Source organism: Hylobates moloch, unplaced genomic scaffold (genome assembly GCF_009828535.3).
Source record: "Hylobates moloch isolate HMO894 unplaced genomic scaffold, HMol_V3 SCAFFOLD_5, whole genome shotgun sequence".
NCBI classification, from domain to species: domain Eukaryota; kingdom Metazoa; phylum Chordata; class Mammalia; order Primates; family Hylobatidae; genus Hylobates; species Hylobates moloch.
Genome location: NW_026652280.1, coordinates 112,670,529 through 112,685,454, shown reverse-complemented (window position 1 = coordinate 112,685,454; position 14,926 = coordinate 112,670,529). Strand labels below are relative to the sequence as shown.

The window sequence follows — 14,926 nt, the reverse complement described above, 5'->3', positions numbered from 1 at the left end:
TCATCAAGATAAATCATGTTCTCAGTCATATGTGGGAGCTATAAAAATTGATCTCATGGAGGTAGTCAATACAATGGTGATTACCAGAGGCTGGAAAGGGTAGCAGGCAGGGAGGGATGAAGAGGGGTTGATTACTGGGTACAAAAATACAGTTAGATAAAATGAGTAAGTTCTAATATTTGGTAGCACAATAAGGTGACTATAGTTAACAACAATTTATTATATATTTTAAAAGGCCTAGAAGATCTGCAATGTTCCCAACACAAAGAAATGATAAATGTTTCAGGTAATAGATATCCCAATTACACTGATGTGATTATTACAAATTGTATGCTAATATCAAAATATCACATATATCCCATAAGTATGTACAACTATTATGTAAAAATAAAAAAGTAAAAATTAAAAAAATAAAGTATATGAGAGGATATGCATAGGTTATATGCAAATACTACACAATTTTATACAAGGGACTTGGATATCTGCGGATTTTGGTATCCACAGGGGGTCCTGGAACCATTCTCCTATGAATACTGAGAGATGACTGTACATGCAGTAAGAGTCCTTGGGGTGTTGCTTTTAAGTCAACTACCAATAGTAAATTATAGAAGGGTTACCACTCTGTTTTTTTTTAAATCATATTATTTGATTGGTAGTTAGACATTTAGATAAGTTGCGTGAAGGTTTGTAGAAAGATATAATAGGACTTTAACATAAATCAAACAAGCAATTTCAGTATATAGAAAATTTAATATGAAATCACTTAAAATATTTCAATATTAAGAAGTTTTAATTTGGTGCCTTGGCATGAGACATTTAAAAGCATGTTTGGGTCTAATCTCAAATTAGTTCAGGGGAAGAGAAATAACTGAAAATTTATGTATATGTGTATGTATATATATATATACATATATATACACACACATCTGTATATACATACATGTATATATTCAAATTATATATGTATAAAGATATTTGTAGATTCAAGATATATAGTATTATATATCTATATATACTATATGTGTGTCTATTTATACAGCTATATATATATATATTCATCTTTCTGTGTGTGTGTGTATATATATCCACACACACATATAAAATCTATTGTTGCTTAGTGGTGGAATTCTCTAATTTTACTCATACACATATTTTGGAAAGCTTATCCCCAAAAGGGGCACATTAATCATACATGGAACAGAACCCTTCTTTTCTACTTTAATTAATTTCTTTTTAAATTTATTTATTTCTATTCTTCCACTTTTAACTACTGTAGTCTCCTTTAAAGTTGTTAATTCAGATAGGAAACTAAACTCACTTTTGTGGAATCAGAGATGATTCTGAGTTGGAAAGAACCCGAGTATGCACTTGGGCCTGTTTCCTGTCTTCACGCAGAGAGATAAACTAAAGCTAAGAGAGATGGACTGCCTGTTCTTTGCCTAAAAGGTCACATTTCTCAACTACTGGGGTACAAACTATATTTCATGAAGTAATTTTTGTAAAACAATTTTTCTTTAGCTATAGACACAGTAAAGTAGCCATGTATAATTAAGTTTTTAGCTTGCCTCAAATATGACCTTTGTTCTTCTAGAAAAGTTTCCTCCAAAATCAGTAGCAGTAGCAAGTATGGCAGAAAGAGAAATGTGGTTCTCCATGGGAGAGAGACTATTTGAAGCAGTTATATCTTTTTAGCAAAATGTTTTGTGAGTTTTTGGGAGTGTGACACTTTTAGTGCACACTCAAAGACTTGTGTTTTCCCATGTATAGAAGTTCACCTGGGGGTTTCCAAAGCTTTCTGTATTTTCACCGATGTGTGGCCTTATAAAATGTAGTTTTTAAAAAATCTATGGTTTACTAAATGTAACACGTCAAAAATTACTGAAAAATTTGCCAATGTAAATCCTAAATGTGGGTTTACTAACTTAAAATGAAGCATTAAGACCAAAAAAAATTGCAAATTTTATTTTCACAGGGGATTTGCATAAAAAGAACATTATTTTTGTTCTGTGTATATATAAGTATTTTTGTTTCCTTAACTTGTTTCTGTTGCCCACACACAACTAGGAGAAGATGCTTTTCTTTATTTTGGTTTGGCCAAAGATGCTAATGGTTAAATTATGAAGGACTTTGTTTTACTTATGTCAAGTGGTGAAAACTGTAGTTCTTAATCTATGAAGAATTCTCTAGGTGGATATACAAGAAAAATACAAAAAGTTAGGAAAACATGTAAACATAAGTTATGAGGTATTTCATAGATACAGTGCCCATAAAAATTCTCTTTCCCACAATTTTCAACTGCCAGATCTCTTGCTTTAGTCTTTTTTCCTTATATTTGGAGAAACAGACAAGTTTGAGATAAAAGTCCCTTTGAGGATGTGAGGATTGCAGTAGTTTACAGCAGGGTCAGAAAATGAAAGTAATAAAGCAATATTTACATGTTTTTGTATAAGAACAAAAATATTTCCGTAAAAAGTTGTTAAAAGTTTTTTAGTCCTATAAACACTCACTTTTATAGGGCACGTGATTGTCTGTGTGACTTCTCTTTCCAGAGGAAGACTTTTTTATTTTTAAATTCTAGGAAAGCATGACTTATTCAAATTAGATTTTCCATGCTATATTTACTTTTACAGATGTGTTTAGTTCTAAAACTGTGGTTTACTGTATTCTGGGGAGAGCATGTATATAAAAAAAACCCAGGAAACCCTTACACCCAATTTAGATACAGTCAGTTTTAACATTCCACTGTGATCTCTCAATTCTTACAGCTTATTGCTTCCATTAAGAAGAAATCTCTGAACTCTCTGCATCTAATTTTCAACGGCTACAGTCTGAGAAACTGACCCATTATCACTTTTTCTAAATAGCCAAGTTCTCAAAGTTTCTGAAAGCTCTTTGATCTTTTTTTTCTGGGAGCGAAATAGGTTATTCCTCTTATATAACAAGAATCAGGAATTCCCAGCAAACAGATTTCATTATGTATAAAGCATATTCCAGGAACACTCAGATCACACATGAATATGCTCTCAGTCATCATAAACAGGCATTCACTCAAGGGGTAAACCAGTAATGAGCCAAACATATGTACTCATGCAAATGTACAATTGACAGCAAATTATTTTAGATCCTAATGTCACTTCAGTATTAAAAATGAGCTGGGAGACAGCTCCTGTGACATTTGGTATGAAAGCTTTAGATTGCAATTTTCATGTAGAAGTAGCTTCATATTACGTCTCGTGAGTTTCGTATCGCACAGCAGAGGACCATGCTGAATATCATGCCAAAGATCTGAAACAGAAGGAAACACTCATCAGTGACTTTGAAATGGGTACTGATTGGTAAAAAGTTCAGCAGACTTCCTGGGTATCTAACTCAAGTTAACAAATAATTATAACCAATAATTACCAGTCACAAATGACATTTTAGTATGTTACTTAAGGTTGGCTATGGGGTAAATAATTCTAGATTAACTGTTTAAATGTGTATTATTATTGTTAACAGGTAACAAGGCTCTGCTTTAAAAGAACCTACCCTGCTTCAGAATTATAGAACCGTTCTGAATACTTGTGAAAGACAGATACAATACTGGCTTTGGAATTTTATATTTCAGGTTAATCCCAGATCTCTTTTATATGTTTATTTTGAAAATTGTGTCCATAACCACTTGTTGTTTAGATATGCTTGTGGTCTAAACAATTTTCTATTGCTGGAAAAGCTCTCATTTTTTACAAGTGTCCATATATCAAAAAATGGAGTATCAGCTGGGTGCAGTGGCTCATGCCTGCAATCCCAGCAGTTTGGGAGGCTGTGGTGGGAGGATCGCTTGAGCTCAGGAGCTCTAGACCAGCCTGGGAAACATGGTGAAACCCTGGCAGTACAAAAAATACAAAAATTAGCTGAGCATAGCGGTGTGTCCCTGCAGTCCCAGGTGCTTGGCAAGCTGAGGCGGGAGGATTGCTTGAGCCCAGGAGGTCGAGGCTGCAGTGAGCTGTGATCACACCACTTCACTCCCTGGTGACAGGGCCCCTGTCTCACAAAACAAGAAAAAAAAAAAAAAAGTGGAGCATCACTTCATTCTCGGTCCATTTTTAAGGGCGAACAATGCTTCACTGTTAAATTCAATAGTTTTAGCAAAGCATAAACTAAAGGGTTTATACTATGGTATTATTGACTTTTACCTTTTGGATAGTTCTCTCAGATGTTAAATACTTGAGCAAAATCAATATCCACTTCCACGGTTTGAATAGAAGAATGCCAAAGATTCTTCTTGTCCGCAATTATTTCCCCTACAATTTTGTACAGCCCATGGAACCCTATCTGTGGGCACCATTCTATAAACTACTGTCAATGTTTATTTAAAAAAATGGGTACTATGACTTTCTGGTTCTCTCCTCAATTCCATCCTAAATCAGACTAGGACCTGTAAGTGCTAAATTCAATAAGATATGAATGATCAGTTGTTTTGAAAAGGGAGGGGCAGAAGCAGGTAAGGGCATGGCCAGGAACAGGATTTCAAGCTTCTGGATGACAGGACTCAGTACCAGTGTGTAGCACAGGCGACACCCAATGGACATTTAGTTAACTGATTACATTGTGCAACTCTCACTTCACAGAGAAAAGAACTAACGAAGAAAGCCGGGGGTGCCGACTCAAGATAGGCTCACTATGGGCATTTCCCCTTTACCATTGCCATAAGGTTGGATGTAATCCCTACCCATCCTGGTTTCAGTGAGACTCCTTCAGTCTCAGCCTACTGCTGACACGAGTCAGGGGTGAATGGTTCTAGGCTGCTCATTTGCTGAGATTGTGAAACTCTCCATTATGTAGCACATGCTCAGACCTGCCTCAGGACTGTCCTTTGGGGAGCTGCAGAACTGCAGCCAGGCTATCCGCAGAGCAGGTGGGGAGGACCTGAGAGATGTCCCTTGATTTGGAGGGCCTCAGCAGAGTGTTTCCAGCCACTTCCCCACCCCTCTGTGCTCTAAATACAGAAAAGGGGAAGGCGCTTGTGTGTCCCCTGATAACTGCAAATTCATTGATTTCCTCACAATTCCCACAGCCCTTGCCTTAGTTTAGGCCATGAATTAATCTACATAGAGGGCTACAGACTAAGTGCCATCTTAGCATTAGCTATTATCATCCAACTCCTGGACAATGGAAATCATCCTTTAACCCGCCTCCCAAATCCAGTCTTGCCTCCCTCCAACATTTCCTCTATCCTCTACCACAGGTTCTTCCAACTCTTGGTGTCTCCCCTTTCCTTAAGGATGAAGCCCACCGTTTCAAAGGGGCATATAAAGATCTCAATGTTGTAGACCCAATACTCTCTCCATTACCATCTCTCGCAACTCCTGCCATACCTGTCCGCTGCTATCCATTCTTTCCACACACTCTTCTTTTGTACTTTAGAAGTACAGAGCCACCTGGTGGTGGTCTGGATGCACTACGCTTAATACCTTCTATGCCATTGCCTTTGCCTGGTAGATTATGCGGAGAGCTGGCATTTGTTGAGTGCTGTATGTCCCAGACAGTTTATCTGTATTAATTTGAATACTACCTTATATGTAGCATCCCATTTAATTTTCACGGCAATCTTATAAGGTTTATATATTAACAGATGGGGAAATTGAGGTATAGAGAAATTAAGAAACTTTCCTGTGATCTCAGAGCTTGCAAATGGTGGAGCCTAGAGTTAAATCCAAGCCATGTGATGCCACAGCTTGCCCTATTAATCTCTATGCTCTGCTGTCTCTTCAAATCATAGGTGAGAGAGATTAACCTGATATGTTGCATTGAATTTGTAACAGTAGAAAGAGACCCAGAACTGAAAATCATTTATCTAGGTTATGGATGGTAGCCTTAAAATGGGAAGTTAATAGCAATGATACACTCAAGGTCATAATGAGTTAAAGTTGAAATTTCTATTATATTTTAGAGGACAAACTATTAATATATTTATGAGCTTTGTTCTTAAAACATATAATACATTGTGAACAAAGGTCTTTTTTCTTTATGAGAATTCTCTCTTAAGATACTACCACACTTGAAGAGAAATAAGATGCAAAGTTTCAAGGCTTTTTAGAGGGCAAAAAAGATAAGTTCTAGAACTTTCTCACCGTCAGACCTGCAATTCCAATACCGACAATTCCAATGAGCTGGAGCTTAACACTGATTATGGTCTCAATTTCATCGATGCAATTCTGTTTTGAGGAAAAAAAGTCAGGAACAAAAACTGATTGTATGTGTCAGTCATTACCCTGATCCAATCCTTTCCATCTCTACAGTTCATTCTGTGAGAGTTAATCCATGCCAGCTTCTACTCATGTTTCAACAATTCATCTTTGATAACATCATCTTAATAAGCTTAATGCAAAAATGCAGTTTGGGGGAAAAAAATAGAAGCCTCTCCTTCGGGTGAGATTTTCATGTTTAGGCCAGTGGCTTCTTCAGAGCCCTGAAATATAACTGGAGGAAGCTATTTGTCTGGTTCTGAGGAATCTAAAAATTTGGAGCCACTTCTTACTTGTAGCAAATAAGTAAAATACCCTTAAAACAATAACTGTTTGTTTTCATATTGTCATTTACAGTTTAAAATACTTTCTATGTCTTTGATCCAATTTACTATGCAAGGTAGGCATGACCTATTAAGAAACTAAAAAGTCTTAACAGGTTCAAGTTAAACAAAGGAAATCCAAGAATTAGAAAAGCCAAGTCTTGGGAGCTAGAGGACCATTCTCTTCTGTGGTGGCTGGGCTGGGCTGGGTGAGTTCCTATCCTTTCATCTGTGCCCATAAGACACCTGTGCAGCATAGATTCAAAGGGCCTTCATGGATGTGGGGAAACTTAGACAGAAAGCCAAATAGAGATCACCTGTAACTATTATTAGTTTCCCCAACTTCAAACACTCCTATTTGGAGTGCTCTTAAGTAAAGGATGCTCTCAATCCAACTGTATCCTCAGTTTGTTCAGATCTGTTTGCTTGTCACTGGTTCCTTTGATACCATCTGAGCTATATAAAACCCTCAACTTCTCTCTTTGTATTTCCTATCACACTTCATCCATTCAACAAACATTTCTTGAGCATCTACCTTGCATTAGTCACGGGAAGAGGGGTGCTAGATGCAGAGACAATAGGATATGGTTTCTCCTGCTTTCTGGGAATTTACAGTTTAGAGAAGGACACAGATCCACAAGAGATACCTATAATGCATTCTGACAAAAGTTTGAAAACTACTGTTCTATAGAGTGGCTCCCTTACTTAGTGGAAAAAATGAGAGTCAACCTATAGCAATTCTTTCACTCTTCCTCTCCTTCTCCTATACACTTAGATGCTCCCTTCCTTCAGTGCCGGGAATTGCTGTAGGTAGCAAGCACACTCCTGACTCCTTTTTTTCTAATCAGAGCCAAAGAGGTGCCCTTCTCTGTTGAAAGTTAACCTCGTGGCTGGGCACGGTGGCTCACGCCTGTAATCCCAGCACTTTGGGAGGCCGAGGTGGGTGGATCACCTGAGGTCAGGAGATCAAGACCAGCCTGGCCAACATGGCAAAAACCCGTCTCTACTAAAAATAAAAATATTAGCCGGGCATGGTGGCACCTACCTGTAATCCCAGCTACTAGCAGGGCTGAGGCAGGAGGATCACTTGAACCTGGGAGGCGGAGGTTGCAGTGAGCCGAGATCGTGCCACTACACTCCAGCCTGGGCAACAGAGTGAGACTCTGTCTCAAAATAAATAAATAAATAAATAATAATAAAAGAAAGTTAACTTCATATCCTGCTTTGGGTCTTTCTCTCAGCTCCTCAGGAAGCCTGCACTGCCAGTTACTTTTTTTCCTTCTTATACATTAAGCCTCTCCTTATCCACTGACATTTCTACTTATCCTATCACCATGCTCAGGTTCTTCAATCAAAACAAACAAAACAACACTCTAGACTGTCCTCCTCTAGTTCTGCCATTGGGCCCTCCTTCCCTTCATTGTCAGCTTCTTTTTGTAAAAAACAAATGTACAAAAGGTATATTGGCTTTAGTCACAAAAGGAATACATGCTTCTTGTAGAAATCTGGAAGAGATTTTTTTTTTTTTTTTTATAAAAGAAATATCTGTATTCTCACCACAAAAGGTAATAAATTTGTTGGTGATACTTACACACACAAACACACCTACATCCTTAGGTCATTCTTTATATTCAACAGTGAGCTTTTTAAACTTAATATTACAACTTTAAAAATGCTTTGTTTCACTAAAAATTTCTTTGAAATCATGATTATTATTTTTTGGAGACAGAGTCTCGCTCTGTCACCCAGGTTGTAGTGCAGTGGCGTGATCTCGGCTCACTGCAACCTCTGCCTCCTGGGTTCAAGTGATTCTCCTGCCTCAGCTTTCTGAGTAGCTGGGATTACAGGCACATGCCACCACGCCTGGTTAATTTTTGTATTTTTAGTAGAGACGGGATTTCACCATGTTGCCCAGGGTGGTCTTGAACTCCTGAGCTCAGGCAATCGGCCTGCCTCTGCCTCCCTAAGTGCTAGGATTACAGGTGAAATCATGATTCTTAATGGTGGTAAAACATTTCATCATATGAATATACTACAACTTATCTAAACAATCCCCTATTGCCACATATTAAGGGTCTGTCCAGTGTTTTGTTCTTATGAATAACATGTAATGAACATGGTTTGCACAAAAACATCTGTCTGCATTTCTGATTCTTTTTCCTTAGAATAAACTCGGAGAAGTGGAATTTCTGGATAGAAGGGCATAAACATACTTAATCCTCTAGTCTTAATAGTCATACTGACCTTTAAAACTATTTACTAATTTATCTGAAAATGCTCATCACATCACGTTTACCAAAACTGTGTATTCTTATTAAGGGAAAGGAAAAACACTTGGTCAATTTCATAGGTTAAACAACAGCATCTCTTCATTTTAATTTGCTATTAATTTTAAATATTACTTTTAATTTCCTATATTTTCTATATGTTTAATGGTAATTTGGACTTTGGCTTTTGTAAACTTTCTTTTTGTGTCCTTGGCTCAAATCCAAACTTCTTGAAAGGATGTTCTCTCTCCTCACATCTCGCTCTCTGAAACCTGGGCTCTGTCCTCACTCCATCCCTCACAGCACATCAGCAGTTGGTTCCTTACATGATAAATCCTGCCAGCTTTTCAGCAGTTATTAGTAGACCTTCTTAGGCTTTCAGTTCCCCACACAAACCATGGCATTTCTGCCTCTGTGTTGTTGCTTACACTGGTCTCTCTGCAGATAGGCCTCCCCCTCCCGCTTCCTGCCCAATGCTTGCATAATTACTTTCCATTCTTGAAGATTTAGCTGAGACATCATTACCTCCAGTCAGCCTTCCCCATCCCCCAGCCTCTGGCCTCTCCTAAGTGCGTTTCCCTTTGTGCTTTCGGAGCACAATGCACATTCCATGCATTCCTAATCACCGGACCGTATGGACTCCATGTTCATCCCTCCTATTAGACTGCAATGCAAGCTCCTTGTGAGCAGGAACTTTTGCTCCTTCCCCTTTGCATTAACAGTGCCAAACATAAGGTAGACAGCTGATCAATACTGAATTGCCCTCAACAGCAGCACCTGGGCCTGGTGACCATTCCCTCCCCTTCCCATGGTGTCTCCTCACTTGTGTCTGGCCACCCCTCCCAGTTTCCTTCTTTGGCACCTCTTCTTTTGCCCACCCTTAAATTGTTCCCCAGGGCTCTATCCTCATCCTTCTTTTCTTCCAAGTCTAATGGATCAAATCTGTATTTATAGCTTTAAGTTTCCCATCAAGTACTGACACTCAGACATCTCTCCTGAGCCTCAAACCAGATCTTCCAACTGCCTACTGGATATTTCCATTTGGAAGTGCCACTGGCTCCTCAAAATCACCATGTTAAACACAAAGCTCATTTTCTTTTCTCCACAATTGGCTCCTTTTCCTCTCTCCCTCAGCTCCGTAAATGACACCATCATCTATGTAGATGGTGAAGCCAAAAACCCAGTAGTGGATTCTCCTCTCTTCTCTGGTCACCACTCCTGTAGATGTCACTTTCTAAAGGGCCCTCTTTAACATCTCTTGTTAACAACAGGGACAGCAGCCTTCCCAATGGGTATCTCAGCTCAATGCTATTCATTTTCCATCAATCCTCTATGCTGCCACTAGAGCAAATTCGGTAAAATGCAGATCCCATCCCAGATTCTACCTTCAACGGCTTCCTAAGCTAGCAGCATGAAGGCTAGACTTTTGGCCTCACAAGAGTGTCCATGGCCCTTTGAGTATGGGTGCCTCCTTTCTGAAGTACTCATCTCCCATAGGCAACCTGGGCTTTCGGCCACTTCCGCTGCTGGCACTCGCCTGAAGACAGCTACCTTTTCTCTCCTCCATGCCTTTGCTCTGTGTTTCTGCCTGAAATATCCCACTCTTTTTTGTTTGCATCAGGGAAGCCTCCTGCAGACCCTGGAATCCTATGCCAGGTTCGTCTGTTGCGCTCTGTCCTGTGTAGCCTTAACTCAGCCCACGTGCTGTCCATGGCTCCTGTGCGGGTCTCCCCTGCCAGACATGAGCACTTTGAGGGCAGGGCTGTCTTTTTCATTTCATCCAACTCAGAAGGACCCAACCAGTGTTCAATGGGCAATTCAGGATGCAAGCTGGAGCTAAAATCTCATCTACCCCATTCACAGCTGAGGGTCTAAGAACATCTATATTATTGTCTCCAAAGTCTCATAGTTTCCTCTCTCATTCCCACATTGCATTTTTCTCCAATTACCTCACTAAAACTGTATGACAAAAGTCATTAATGATATTCTAACCAACAAATCCAACAAATTATTTTTGGTCTTCATTTACTTGTCTTTTCCCAGCATTTGACTTCATGGGTGAACCATCTCCACCTTGGCTTCCCAAGTAGACTCTGACTCCTCCTTCCCAGTCTCTTGTGCTGCCTTCTTGGCCTCAGCCTGCCCCTGAAATGAGGGAGCCCCTCCTCCTTCTTTGTTCTGTTCACTCTCCCTGGTGCTCTCGTTCACTCCAAGGGCTTTGGCTAAGGCCAAACTGCTCAGTTTCTCACACCGTGTCTTCCTCTCAGCTTACCTGTAAGTCGATAGGCACCTAAAATACAAACTTGACCAAAACCAAAGTTGTCATCTGTCTCCAAGATCTGCCCCTTTCCCTATATTCAGGGAGTGGAGCCTTTATCCACCCAGCCACCCAAGCAGAAGTCTGGAAATCTTAGCCCCCTTCCTTCCACTCACTCACCACTTATACCTACTAAGTCAGCCAGGCCTGTTGATTTTGCCTCCTGAATGTCTCTTCAACTGTCACGTCCTTTCCATCCCTACTGTTTGTGACTTGCTGTGGCCGCTCATCCTCTCTTATCAGGGTGACCACAAGTGCCACCTAAGTGGTCTTCCTCAATTACTCTCCAACTCTTTCCTACCCTTCATACCCCAGTGGCCTGAAAATACTTTCTACAACTCAAAGCGGATTTTGCTCATTCTCTGCTAAAATCAATGGCTTCCTCAAACTTCCAGGTGTAAAATCCTGCTTTTGCCTGCTTCTCTCAACACGTTGCCCAGTTCTCTCTGTGGGCTCCCTGTTCTCCTGCAGTCCTGGAGTTTTTCACGCAGCCGTGTCTGTGTTCCTGGTGCTTCCTGGGCCTGGAATGATCTTCCTTTGTTAGAACTCAGCTTGGGGACCCGCTCCTCTATGAATCTTTCCTAAATCTACTGCTTTAGGGCACCCTGTTCAGACTTCTTACACCTCACTATTGCCCTTGACTGTCTGTGAGGCCGCTGAGCACAGGGACCATGTCTTTTTCATCTCAGAGTTCCCAGAAACTGGCATAGCGTCTGACACACAGCACTGAATAAAGGATGCGTTTATCAGTGCTGTGACTCCCACGGAGAGGTGTGGGGTAACATTCTTGGGCACAAACTTCAGTCCTGGTGTCCTTAATTAATACCATAAGCAGGTGGCATCACTACCAGAAGTTGGCGTACCATCTTTCCCCAGGGCATCAGGGGACTGTGACTCCTCATTGCTTCACTTATTTCACATGGAATAAGGCCAAGCCACAGAAGTCACTGGGAGAGGGCCTCCCAGAATCCCTGAGGTAGGAACTGAGCCCCTGGCCCTACCCTGAAGGCAAAACCATCTTGTACTACAGGTAGAGTAGGAACCTTGGTAGAAGCTTACCTTGTGTCCTAGAAGCTCCTTTGGGCATGTAGGTTGGACCTGTTCGGAGCTTTCTTTTCCACAGCACTGAAACTAGAGAGTCAGAAAAGAGACTTCAGGACCAGGCGGGAGGAGTAGCAGCTACAAGTCTGGGCACCCTGCTAAGGACTGGGGTGCCGAGGCGGCAAAGCAGCTCCAAGGCCCAGTCACTGCAACCCAGACTGCTATTTCTGGAAGGAGAGCGAAGAATCACATAATCATGCTGGCAAACCAAGAAAATGACTTTGCTAAAGCCATCTGAGTTTATGATGAGAAGACTCAAGGCAACCCAAACAAGGCAAGAAGCTAATTGACAGTGTCTGTGTAAACTGCTACTTTTTAGAAAGGGGTTGGGGCTTTAGATTCCTTCTTTCAGACTGGGAGTCATTTAACCTGCTGAGGAGCTCAAGTTTTATGAGCTGCAGAAGGACTCATTAGCTGGGAATAGTCTGGGAAAGAGGGGAGACGTGGCTGCAGGAAATTCCAGGGTCCAAAAGACCAGATGTGAAGATTGGCCAGCAAACAGGTGTCCTGCCTTGGGCTAGCTGGCCCTTTAAGACAAAAGAACCTGTGTGCTGCTTCAGGTCCTGGGGGCAGCTGAGGTGAAACTGTATAAATGTATAAATGGTGGCCACTTTCCAAGACATACTTGTCCTAGACAAGAACTAGGTAGCTGAAAACACCTGGCCCAGGAATTCACAGCTACTTCTTCATATCACAGTGTCTAAAAAATCAGAATAACTCTGGCCTGGCCCATCTCCTCTGTAAGCCTTCCGTGATTAACTGCTTGTAGCTCTGAGCACTCCACGGACAGCACAGTCCCACTGAATGTTCCAGAAGGGAGTGTAGCCATCTCCTGTGACCCTTCATTCTACAAATGAGGGAGCTGCGTGGGTAACAGGGAGGCCAAGTAACTTGCTCAAGGTCACAAGGCTGTTAAGTGGCAGAGCTGCAGCTAGAAATTAGCTTTTCTGACTTAAAGGTCACACTTGTTTCTGTTACACCACAATGCTACCCTCTGACAGAGCCTGCTATTTATTTGGGCTCCTTTCTCCGTAACCTTGTTTGTGCTCTTTTGTCTCTTTGGGGCATGTGTCTTTTGGGTTCATGCTCTTCTGTCTCTCTTGTGAACTCTGTGTGATAGACATCTTTCCCTTCTAGGGTTGCACACATAATGCAAACTCTGGCCCTCGAAAGGGCTAAAATAGGTGGTGCTACTTGGCTTTACTGAATTTATTTTTATTTTTAATCCTGGTGATTGGTGAGAACCTGGCTCACACATAATCTTTAGAAGCTGTGATTTTAAGGAAGAAGTGAAGTTACTCACTGTTGAGTGGAAGGTGATGAGCGTCCCATTGCCTTTTCCCCTGTCTTTAAGGTAATCATTGTAAGCCTCTTCATACATGGTCTGAACATGTCGGATAGCCTGAAGAAATACGAGGAAAAATGAGGGACTTCTGGGTGGGAAGTTTCAAACATTCTCCTTTCATCAAGGAAAATCCCCTCTTCCACACCTTTGAAAAATACTGCCTTTCTCATAAGAATGATACAATGGACTTTGGGGACTCGGGGGAAAGGATAGGAGTGAGGTGAGGGATAAAAGACTGCACATTGGGTACAGTGTACACTGCTCGGGTGATGGGTGCACCAAAATCTCAGAAATCCCCACTAGAGAACTTACTCATGTAACCAAACACCACCTGTTCCCCACAAAACCTGTTGAAATAAAAAAAAATACTGCCTTTCTATAGGTATTTTAGGATAATTCTGCAACATATGGAGAAGATTATAGTTTCTGGAGTTTCTAAGATGCTTTTGAGGATGGAAGGACAGACTAACCAGAACAGTTTTCATGGACTAGAAAGATTTCTGACAGTTCCCAAACCCAACTGGGCTTCAGCATCAACTGGGCCCCAGATTCCTGGGCTCCATCCAGGTGATTCGGATGCATAGCTAGGATCCGGACTTGTACATTCCTGTTACCCCATTGGTTAAAAGCATTCAAATCTTTTTATGACATGATTTAAAAGATATTCATCACCAAGGAAAACTTTCTACATTCAAATATCATATTAAGCTTACAGAATGCTTTTTCTAGTATAAAAACTTGTGATTTCAAATCCACAGATATCTCAACAGGTCCTAAGATCCCAGTCTACTTCTGTATGTAGCTGAATTTAAACTAACCTATGAACACAGCCAGTTACTTTAGAAAAATTCAAAAGGAGGTGACATTTACTACTCTACATGTTTACTGTTTTATAGTCTAAAATAAGTTCAGAAACATAATATTAATGATACAGGAGTTAATGTGAAATACAGCAAACTTAAGTTTCCATTCTTTCTCCTTTTCCATTCCATTCTCTTCTATCCCACAGTGTGTTTTACAGAGGAAGAAAAGCTACTTCCTCTGTGTGTCCTCCTGATAAGCTATTCTGGACACCTAGATTTGGGCAACAAATATAAACTGGCTTCACTAGCCCACAGCAGGGCAGGCTCTGCTCTTTGAGAATGAAATGGACCCATCCAGGCCAATCCTTAAGGACAAATGGCAGTCTGACAGGGGATGAGAATCTAGATTCTTTCTCAAGTCTGTACTCTAACTCTTACCCCATTTCACAATGGGGAAGAATCTTAAACTAGAGATACTTTTTTTTTTTTTTGGTTTTATTATAGACCACTTCATAAGTCTAATGGAAGATATGAACTATCTCC

At 40.6% G+C, this 14,926-nt stretch overlaps 1 protein-coding gene across 1 annotated transcript in view; it reads right to left on the bottom strand.

Annotated features, from left to right (window-relative positions):
- TSPAN2 (tetraspanin 2) overlaps positions 1-14,926 on the bottom strand; it is a 44,181-nt gene continuing 29,255 nt past the window's right edge. Inside the window, exons 5-8 of the mRNA XM_032154898.2 lie at positions 13,539-13,637; positions 12,194-12,265; positions 6,114-6,197; positions 1-3,285 (exon numbers count right to left, since the gene is read on the bottom strand). Of these exons, the coding sequence (XP_032010789.1) occupies positions 3,220-3,285; positions 6,114-6,197; positions 12,194-12,265; positions 13,539-13,637 (321 nt within the window). The 3' untranslated portion in view covers positions 1-3,219. The remainder of the gene's footprint in view (positions 3,286-6,113; positions 6,198-12,193; positions 12,266-13,538; positions 13,638-14,926) is intronic.